The sequence below is a fragment of the Caenorhabditis briggsae genome (genome assembly GCF_000004555.2).
Source record: "Caenorhabditis briggsae complete genome, chrI, whole genome shotgun sequence".
In the NCBI taxonomy this organism is placed as follows: domain Eukaryota; kingdom Metazoa; phylum Nematoda; class Chromadorea; order Rhabditida; family Rhabditidae; genus Caenorhabditis; species Caenorhabditis briggsae.
The window spans coordinates 1,711,098-1,721,776 of record NC_013489.2 but is presented as its reverse complement, the minus strand read 5'-3'; the positions used below and the strand labels follow the sequence as shown (position 1 = coordinate 1,721,776).

Below are 10,679 nucleotides of genomic sequence, written 5' to 3'. Positions count from 1 at the left end.
AAAAATTAACAAATAGAAATTTTTGTAAAATCTTCTGTTCCAATTTCCCATTTTCTCATTGCTCATGCTCTCTTCTATGACTCATACCATTCCACTTTTATTGCAATGCCCTATTCTTTTCTCTATTTCTCTAAACCCTCCCACTCTTCCTCTCTATCCGACTATATTATCAGCTGATAAACAGTGTTTCTAATAGGAATAATCCATATTTTTCGAATATCCATCTTCCATATCTCTCTCCTTTTGCCTCGTGCCGCCCATCTCCTCTTATCTTAGGGCGCAATCTCCGCCTTTCGTCTCTATTCATATCCTTTCTGTTCTCAAAATTCAGGTTTCTTGGACAACAAAATCTGTGAAATTCTACAGGAATTGACTCCAAGATGTCTGATCAATCACTGGTTCAACGGGTACCACTGCTCGCGTCGTGCTCACAGGTGAGTCTTTTGATAAAAGGTGGGAAAAGTTAATTTGAAGGGTTACTGTAAGAGATATCAAAAAGTTTTAACTGATAAAATGTTGCTGATATTATGATAAACATTTTATTAGTTGACAAAATTTTGATATATTTTATAGAAACCGAGGTAATTAAGCTCAAAGCGAACGCCGCTACTGAGCTACGCGATTGACAATGCTACCCTTATTTTCGACCTAAATGATCTCGATATCTCCCTTAGGCTTCAATTTTACAAAAAAGTTGTCAACTACTAAAATGAAGCACTAGTTTTGTTTAGTGTATTCTAGGATTTTCAGAAAAATTGAAAAATGATAAAGTAGTTTTGTAGACACCTAACTTTGATAACCCTTTTTCTGCATATCCCCTTTAGGCCCAAATTTCACAAAAAAGTTGTCAACTACAAAAATGAAGTTCTAGTTTTTGTTTAGTATGTTCTGAAACTTTCAAACAAATCGAAAAAGTTTGAGTTGATTTTTCCGGCACATGAAACTCTCGATTTTTGACAGCTGTATTATGGAAAGCTGGAAATTTTAGGTGTAAATTCACAAGGCACAACTAACGAATATAAAAAAGTTTAGATAGAAAATTTTACAAAATAAGAAACAAAATAACAGATTTGATGCCACATTAATCTCTTAGTGTATCAATGTTTAAATTGATTAGCCTTAATTTGCTATCAATCGACATCAATAACAATTGCTGTTTTCAAGATTTCTAGAAGTTTCTGTGATTTCCAAAATTGGGATTTTTCAGAGTTCTGCTATTCTCGGAGAATCTGAATCTTCGAAAACAGAATTTCTGAACTTCAGAATTTCCTAGACTCTTAAAATTTCTGAAAAACTTCAGCTAGCGTATCTAAAAACGCCCAAAAAACACCTGACTATTTTCCGCCGAAAAAAGTTAAAGGAAGACCGGTCGAAACCAATAAATTAGGAAACAATGAGGATCATTTTACAATTTTCAGATGGCCGTTATTTTCGAAAAAAAAAGAAATTAGAGAAAATAAGAAGGGAGAGAATGAGTGATATGGAGAAGAAGAAGGTATTGATGAAGAAGAAGAAGAAGAAGAAGAAGAAGAAGGTCGATTAGGACAAAAAAGAAGAAGAAGAAGAACGAAAAGTCGTTTCGATTATGAGAAGCGATTTTCGGAGAAGAAGAACGCGAGAATGATGATGATTGATAAAAAAAGAATGAGAGAGATTGGAGAGATAGAGAGAAGCAGAGATATCGGCGAGACATTCATATAGTTGCACTTTGAGCTAAATTATCTCGGTTCCTGTAAAAGATACCAAAAATCTATACACTGACAAGAAAGAGTGGTGTTCTCATATGCTATGTACTAGACCATTTTTGACCAACTTCTAAATCTCATCTTTTAATGATTTTTATAGCAATTTGTGGACCGTTAAAAACCCTACCTTTCAATATAAACATTAGTTAAAATTGTTGAGTTTGAAAGAACTTACAGGACACTTGAACTGTGAAAGTTGGCGGAACCTTCTTCGATGAGGTCCTTTAACTTTGACCTAGTTTATCTCGTTTTCTGTGAGAGATATCAAAAATCAGTCAAGTGGTAAAAAATTTTACACAATATCAGCAACATTTCATCAATTGACAGATTTTGAATATTTATTATAGGAACCGAGAAAATTGAGCTTAAAGATCTTTGTACCGGCGGCGCCGCTGGTTGCGTCACCGCCATGCTTGCAAACTTTTAGCTTGATTAGATATATCAGCTCTGATAAGAGATTTCAAAAATCTGTCAACTGATAAAATGTTGCTGATATGAGAATATTTTATCAGTTGACAAATGTTTGATATCTCTCATATTAACCGAGATAATTGAGCTAAAAGTGTGCAAGTTGTACTGTTCCAGAGCATTTACCCCAGAATTCCGCACATTTTCAACGACGCTTAACAAAAGGAGGAGAAATTTCAAAGAAAGGCAAAAAAGACAGACTATTTCATCATCATCAATCGTCTCCATTTCAATCAAATGTGTACCAACTGGCTAGGAAGAACACCTGTATTGATAAGTGCAGAAGAGAAGGGTCAACCATCCGTGTCCTTTCTTTTATGTGTCACTAAAAGAATAAGTCATAAAAATGGTTTGCACTATTTCAGTTTCTCAAAAGAGATCCTATAATTTTGCAGGTGCAGGCGTGCCTTATTTTCCCATAAACTCCAAATAAGGCTCTGTGGGAAGAGCCGCGCCAACTTTGAGCTAGCTTATCTCGGTTCCTATGAAAGATATCTAAAAATGGTCAACTAATAAAATGTTTACCATGTTATCAGCAGCATTTTGTTAGTAAACAACTTTTTCATATTTTTTATAGGAGCTGAGATAAATTGGGTTGAAGTTGATGGGTGCTTTTGTGCATAGATAAAAAGACCCTTTTACTTTGACCTAGTATATTGCAGCTCCTATAAAAGATATCAAAACAAAATGTTTATCATAATATCAGCATCATTTTGTCCATTGACCACTTTTTCATATCTTTTATAGAAAACTAAATAAATTGATTCAAAGCTAGGTACCCTTCTATGGTATTAAATAAATAAAACTTGCTAAATAGAAAAGTTAAGTATACCATACTATTCCCAAACCGTTTTTCCTTTTTTTCTGAATTTTTTTTTGACCTTCTCGCAATTCAAATCAACTTCCAAAACGGGTGTAAAACCTAGCCCATTTGACGGTATTCTTTTTCGCGAAAATTTTCGCGAAAAAGAGAAAGTTATAAATTGATCCAAATTGATCATTGTTTGACTTTGTATAGCAGTTTTTTTGGTATAGAAAATGGCTGCGAATTTCAAATTCTGAAAACAAAACCTGGAAATTTGAATTTGGCGCTGAAATAAATCTTCTTGAAATTCCTAAAAAAAATACGCCTTTACTTTTTTAAGAAGCTTTATTTTTTATAGGGAGTATATAAATACATAATTGACCCATAAAACTTTTTTTTTGGGATTTCAAGTTTCCTTGAAAATTCTAGAATCCGCTTACAGTAAACCTGTAATAGAAGGGCCCCCTAATTTTCAACCTTGAGCCAATTTATCTCGGTTTCTGATAAAGATGTAAAAAATTTGTCAACTGATAAATTGTTTATCATAATATCCTATACATTTTATCAGTTGACACATTTTTGATATCTCTTATAGGAACTGAGATAATTGAGATCAAACTTGACAGTGTGGGGGGGGGGGCCCTTCTATTACAGGTTTTACGGAAAACTGTTTTCTGAAAATCGAAAACTTAAACCTGAATTTCTTGCGGAATTTCTAATATTCAGGATCTTAAAAAAAAACCAATATTCTGGAAAATTTCGATTTCCCAGATTTTTCCAAATGATTTAGGATCATGTGAAAACTTTATTCATTCATTTATACCCGAGTTCAAATCAATACATTATCATTTTAAAAATTCAATTTTGTTCAATTTCCAGACATCTACAACTGCGCTCTAGTGACATTTAGAGCTCTGAGCTTGTCCCAAAGCTCCGCCCGGCGATCCTGATAGTCCTCAGCCATTTCTGAATCTTCTAGATCAATTTTGAAATGACGAAATGGTGTAAACGAGTCGTGTTTCTCCCATTGACCAGAGTCTGAGTCGATTTGACCATTTGGACTTCTGGAAATTTCTTTTTTTTGCTGGAATTTGAAAATTTTGTAATTTTCAGATTTTGTAATTTTCAGAAGAACCTAGCTATAAAAAATTGAATGTCTTGGAAACCCAGAAACTGGGAAAGAATCCAAACTCACCCATATTTCGCGAAATTCGTAAAATACGTCGTCATCACTTCAATCATTTTCTTATCACTCTCATTTGGCTTGAACTTCGAGATGATTCCCTTTCCAAGCACATATCGCATTTCTGTACAATGGGTGGATCCTGAAATTGTGGTCTAAACACGAAAAAAAGAAAGTTTGCCTCCCTCCGGACTCGAATCCCCGTCGCGTGGGCAAACACAGGTGATTCGCGCAGCGTCTATAATAGGTGAAATATTGTTCGCGGAAAATCGCCATGGGTACATCGGAACATGTCTGCCGCAGGCCCTTTACAGACCAATCGCGAAAGCGCCACCGCAAACGACCAATATTCCGCCTATCGCAAGCAAATCTCCTACAATTGGCTTGTCGCGAGAGCAATAATTGGCATGTATTTTTTTGAATCTGGAAGCTAGCAGCTGCTAAAAATTGTTTATTACACAGAAAAAACAAGGAAAAACGAAAAAACAATTACCGTAAAACCTCTAATAGAACGACACCCGGATCGTCTACTTTGAGCCTATATATCTCACTTCTTTTGAAAGATATCAAAAAGTGGTTAACTAGTAAAATATTTATCAGGATATCAGCAACATTTTACTAGTTAGGCACTTTTTGATATCTTTCACAGAAAATGAGATATATAGGCTCAAAGTGGATGATCCGGGTGTCGTTCTATTAGAGGTTTTACGGTAATTAAAAGTTATATTATTCTCTTCCGCTGTCATCGTATTGGCTGGAACGGCGTCGAAGCTTCTACTTCTATCAGCTTTTGTCTTTTTCGATGACGGTCCAAGTGGGGGAGGAGAAGACGCTGTAGAATCTCGGTTAGCAAACTGAAATGATTTTTCGAAATTTTAAGCTCCCACTAATTTTTGTACTATACCTCTGACAGAAGGTATCGGCTGGAAATTTTCTCGAAATCTGCGAATTTGACACTTCCGACTGAAATCTAAAGTTTTTCTCAGATTTTTTTCAAATCTACCCACCTTTCCAGTTTTTCTCCCTTCCTCTTTCTCAGTCGTTTCTTTTCCGGAGTACTCAGTGGACGTACCAGAAAATTGAGAATTTCCTGGCTACCTGTAAAAATTGGATTTGAAATTAACACTTTCTGAACGCTTCTTACCTTTTGAACGTACAGTAGCAGTGCTACCTCCTGAATAAACCAAAATTTCGACTTCTAGCTTCCGACATTTGTCTCCTGGCCATTTTTCCAATTTTTCTGCAAATAAAAAGCAAAATACTGGCTGAGACAGTATTCTAGTATGCTCTTGTAGGTTAAATAATAATTTACGGACAAAAATTGCGAAGGAAACTGAAAAAAAAAACGATGGAAAATAATCAAAATAGGTGAAAGAACTTCGAAAAAGGAAAAACAAGAATTGTTTCGCGATTGGTCAATTGTGGGCCTTTTATAGGGTCAGTTAGTAAGATACGCAATGTGCTCGTGAATGTCAATTGTAGAAGCACTAGTTTGCGGTAGGTGAGTAATTGGGTCGTTTATAGCTCTTCATCTGTAATTGGTCAATCACGAATCACCTGTGAAAGCGCAGCGCACTAGCCACTACACCACGGCACCATTCAGAGAGAGCGTAGCGATGGCGTATACAACACGCGGCTTTTTCCTCCCCGTTTCGTACTCGCTGCCGAGTCCAAGTATACAGAATTTCGAAAATAAAAACTCACCTAAAAACGGAAGTAACCATCTGAAAATGCCAAATCCTCCTGGGTTATGATACTCGAATTGATAGAAATAAACATCATGATCCAATTCGGACATTTTGTTTGCAAAGAGATAGGTACCGTAGTTGATTGAATAGTCACCAATGAACTGGAAGTAGTATTAACTTTGATTCAATTTATCTAATTTCCTGTAAGAGATATCAAAAAGTGTTTAACAGATACAATATTGCTGATATTGTGATGAACAATTTCTTAGTTGACAATTTTTTGATAGCTTTCACAGTAAGCGAGATAAACTAGGTCAAAGTTAAAGGACCCTTCAAAAAGTTGTAAACTACAAAAATGTTGCTGATAATATGATAAACATTTTATCAGTTGACACCTTTTTGATATCTATTACAGGAAGCGAGATAATTAGGCTAATATAAGTGTGGTTCAATGGAGCGCTCTTACCTTGACAATTTGCTGAATATTCTTCTCCTGATCCTTCGGATGGACACCTTTGAAATAGAAATTGTAGGCCAGTTCCAGCGCTTCCTCAGAGTTCTCGCCATAATCACATTTTTTGAAAATTCGACTCATGAACTTTTTGATGCCTTCAGGATTTCTAGATAGGGCTCCCAGGGCGACTGGAATTATGAAATTAGGGAGTTATGGAACAAAACTTTCAAAAATTGAATAAAGATTGAAACTCACTAAAAAAGAGCCCCTCATATTTGGTGGTCCCTGTCATCAACTGCATTTTCGGCACCTCTTCTCTCAATTGTGATAGGGGTTTTGGGAAAAAGTCCCCATCGAAATTTGGGACAAAATACAGACTTCCGGCTTGAGAGTGACGGAATCCACGTCGCGGATTGATTCCCATTTCAAGTTTGTATAGAGGTTGATTGTCGATGAAATCCAGAAGACCCTCTGAATCGTCGTCTGAAAGGAAATTTTGGATCAAGCTCTTTGACCTCAATTATCTCATTTCCTACAAGACATATCAAAAAATGGTCAACAGATTAAATGTTACTAATAATGTGACAAACATTTTATTAGTTGGTTACTTTTTAATATCTCTTATAGCAACCGAGATAATTTGAGCTTGAATTGTAGCTAGTGTCTTTGTAGCTCAACTGTGTGGCGGCTTTTGAGTGGCTAAAAGTGTACTTAAAAGGGAATTGTTTTCAGAGGGGCGTTGAGAATTTTCTAAAAATTTCAGTACTGATAGTTTGAGATATCCGCAACACGATGCCAAAAAAATCTAGGTCATAGTATCATCAACAAGCTGAAAATCTTCGTCTGAAAATTTTTGGTCGATTTCGCCCTCTCCCTCACTCCACTACGCCCCTCTCTCCTATACGCACTCCGCGCCAGAGGAAAATATCGGCTGTGTGGTGTTGTGGTAAGTGGTTTTTGTTTTTGTGGTTTTTTGCACTTTCAAAAAAATTTCTCGAAAAATCACTTTTAAAGTGTGGGGGTTCCCCATGATGATTTTTTTCAAAAAAAAATCGAAACATTTTTTTTTGAAATTGTACAAAAATTATTTAAGATAATAGAGAAATGATCAAAAAAAAGTTTCCCGCTTGAAAAAATCCTGGAAAAGGAGTTTTAAAGCTCGAAAAATGCACGTTTTTGGTCAAAATTTAGTTCTGAAAACACTTTGAGAGCCCATATTTTTGTTCCTATTAGGGTTATGACCGAGATATTGCTGAAATCGTATTCAGCATGTTCAAAAGTACCTTTGTACAAATTTTGAGCTAATTCTCAACGCCCCTCTAAAAACACTTCCCTTGTTAGTATTTGTTCAATTGTTTTGAAACTTTTTAAGTATACTAAGCAAAACTAGTGTTTTAATTTTGTAGTTGACAACTTTTTTGTGCAAACGCGCCCTAACGAGATATGCCATGTGGAAGTGCGGCGACCTATAATTCTAGGCGCCGCCGTATGTAGGTGGAAAGCTTCCACGTGGCATATCTCACTAGGGCGCGTTTACACAAAAAAGTGGATAACTACAAAAATGTAGCTCTAGTTTTGTTTAGTATTTTGAAAAAATTTGAATACAATCGGACCAGTGCAAAGTACATTTTTAGCCACTCAATTTTCACACAAAAAGGAAACAGGTTTCAAAAAAAAAATTTTTTTGAGCTCAATCATCTCCGTTCCTGTGAAAGATATCAAAAATTTGTAAATTGATGAAATGTTGCTGATAAAATGAAGCACATTTACTCAGTTTACAGATTATTGACATCTTTCATAGGAGCCGAGAAATATGACTTAAATTGCGCACGGCTCAGTCGCCACCGCTGGTTGCGTTAAAACCATGATTGAACACTTTGAACTCAATTATCTCGCTTCCTAAAAGAGATATCTAAAAGTGATCAACTGATAGAATGTTGCTGATATTATGATAAACATTTTATCATTTATCAACTTTTTGGTATCTTATATAGAAACCAAGACAACTCAAAGAGTACCTAGGCTCACTCACCACTTCCCTGCCATCCCAAAAATCTTGCGAACTCTTTACACAAGTCGCTTGCTGTTTACTGGTCCTTATCGCAAAATCACACTCAGCATTGCCAGCCATCGGAATCGCTCTATTGAACAATCGATTCGAATGGGGACTCAAACACAGAAGGTCCACCGACGCTCCACCGGCACTTTGTCCAAAAATAGTGACATTATCCGGGTCGCCTCGAAAACTAGCAATATGGTCTTGGACCCATTGTAACGCTGCCGTCTGATCCCATAATCCCATGTTGCCGGGGCAAATTGAATCTCCAGTTGTGAAGAATCCAAGGACGCCTAGACGATAGTTGATGGTCACGGCGACTACATTTTTGGTGCATAGGTTTCTGGCAATTGTGGCGCAGCCGTAGTTGCTGGATGAGTGAACTTGGAAACCGCCACCATGGATGAATACCATCACTGGGAAACCGTTGGGCTGGAAAAAAGGGTTATATCTCGATTAGTTGTCTACCATTTCCTCTGAAAGTTGTATTTTCGGATTCAGCGCTTTTGAGCCTTTATATAACAAATAGTGATTTTCAAAAGTTTTAATTTTAGGAGCAATAATCAAAAAACATTGAAATTTCTGTGATTTTGGCCAGAAAATATTGAAACGCTCTTGAATGTAAGAAAATGTAGTAGTAAAATGTAGTAGATCACATTTATTCAGTTTTTGACAATTCATGAAATATTTGGTTTTAAATACAGTATTTTGTTTTTTTTTTCACTGATTTTCTTCGTTTTTAATTTATACTCCCAAAAGATGGACCGTTAAGTTTTTGGGAGGGAATGAATTAACTGGCTCCAAAAGATCTATATATGAAAAACAATTGTTTGGGGCATTGAAAACGAAAAAAAGTGAATCGAATCTTGAAAAAAAGTAATGTAAAACCGATTCAGAGTCTTTACGGTTTTTGATGTAAATGTGAACGGTTTTTTCGTTTCGCAGAAGAATTTAAAATTTATTGTGACTTAACAAAAATTTTTGAAATATTGCCACTTTGTAACGAAAATTAAAACTTTTGAAAATCACTACTTGTTATATGATTATAATTAGTTAACTTACCCACTCATCCGATTCCCATTTCGGTGTGAAGACGTTGAGGCTCAAGCAGTGCTCCTCACTCTTTCCAACGGTGTTCACGAACTGAAAAATTCGAGGTCGATTATCTTGGTTCTTTTAAAAGATATCAAATACTGGTCAACTGATAATATGTTTATCATATTATCTGCAATATTTTTGTAGTTAAAAGATTTTTGATATCTCTTACAGGAAATGAGATAATTGAACTGCCGACCGAGCTGAGCGTGATTCAAGCCGACCAAGCAGCTTTAAGCACATATATCTCAGTTCGCATGAAAGATATCAAAAAGAAGTCAACTGATAATATTTTTTTAGTAATATGAGCAATATTTTTGTAGTTTGCAACTTTCTGATATATTTTATAAGAATTGAGATAAACAGGGCAAAAGTTGGCGGGTCGTTCTACGCACTGGGATAGAAGAGTCCTTCAACCCAATTTATCTGAGTTCCTATGACAGATATCAAAAAATAATCCACTGATAAAATGTTTATCATAATATCAGTAATATTTTATCAGTTGACCATATTTTGATATCTCTTACAGGATAAATTAGGTCTCCTACCTGCCCCAACAGCTCGTCATTTTGCGGAGCCCTCGGTCCAAATTTAGTACACTCCAATGGTTCTTCCCATCTTCTATGAGCAATTGGTTTTTTAAATCTAAGCGCTCCAATCGGTGGCTCAGCATATGGTACACCAAGAAATCCCTCGACAACGGAACCGTCTTCCTGGAAAATGTTTTTTTTCAAAGTGGCTGCAAAAGTACTTTATTCTTTTTTCAATTTTCTGAAAATTTCCGGGTGAACTAAAAAAACTAGAGCTTCATTTTAGTTGAAAACTTTTGAATCGGAAAGTGAATAGACAATATAAACGTTTTTTATTTTCCAATTTTAGACAACATTTGTCTGAAAAGGGCTAAAAACATATGATACATATAACGATTCAAGTTGAAAACTTTTCTGTAAACACTTCATCTGAAAATTGTCTGTTTTTTTTTCTTTTTCTCACTTTTTGTAACAATCGGGTATTTCTTCTTTTTCTGAAATTTACGCTTTCTTTTCTGAAAACTTTTCTGGAACTTGAAAAAATAATTTTCCAGCTTTTTTTCTCCAAAATTTGTATCAATTTCGAGTGGCTAAAAGTGTACTTTGTACTTGTCCAATTGTTTTGAAAGTTTTACAGTATACTAAACAAAACTAG

General features: G+C 35.5%; 1 protein-coding gene across 1 annotated transcript in view; it reads right to left on the bottom strand.

Annotated features, from left to right (window-relative positions):
* Window positions 1-3,901: 3,901 nt before the first annotated feature.
* Window positions 3,902-10,679, bottom strand: part of CBG22005 — a gene marked incomplete at both ends in the record, with an annotated part of 7,366 nt that continues 588 nt past the window's right edge. Inside the window, 9 exons of the mRNA XM_045241263.1 lie at window positions 3,902-4,082; window positions 4,214-4,343; window positions 5,106-5,124; window positions 5,793-6,050; window positions 6,356-6,531; window positions 6,599-6,826; window positions 8,372-8,831; window positions 9,462-9,542; window positions 10,043-10,207. Coding sequence (XP_045097450.1) covers window positions 3,902-4,082; window positions 4,214-4,343; window positions 5,106-5,124; window positions 5,793-6,050; window positions 6,356-6,531; window positions 6,599-6,826; window positions 8,372-8,831; window positions 9,462-9,542; window positions 10,043-10,207 — 1,698 coding nt within the window. The remainder of the gene's footprint in view (window positions 4,083-4,213; window positions 4,344-5,105; window positions 5,125-5,792; window positions 6,051-6,355; window positions 6,532-6,598; window positions 6,827-8,371; window positions 8,832-9,461; window positions 9,543-10,042; window positions 10,208-10,679) is intronic.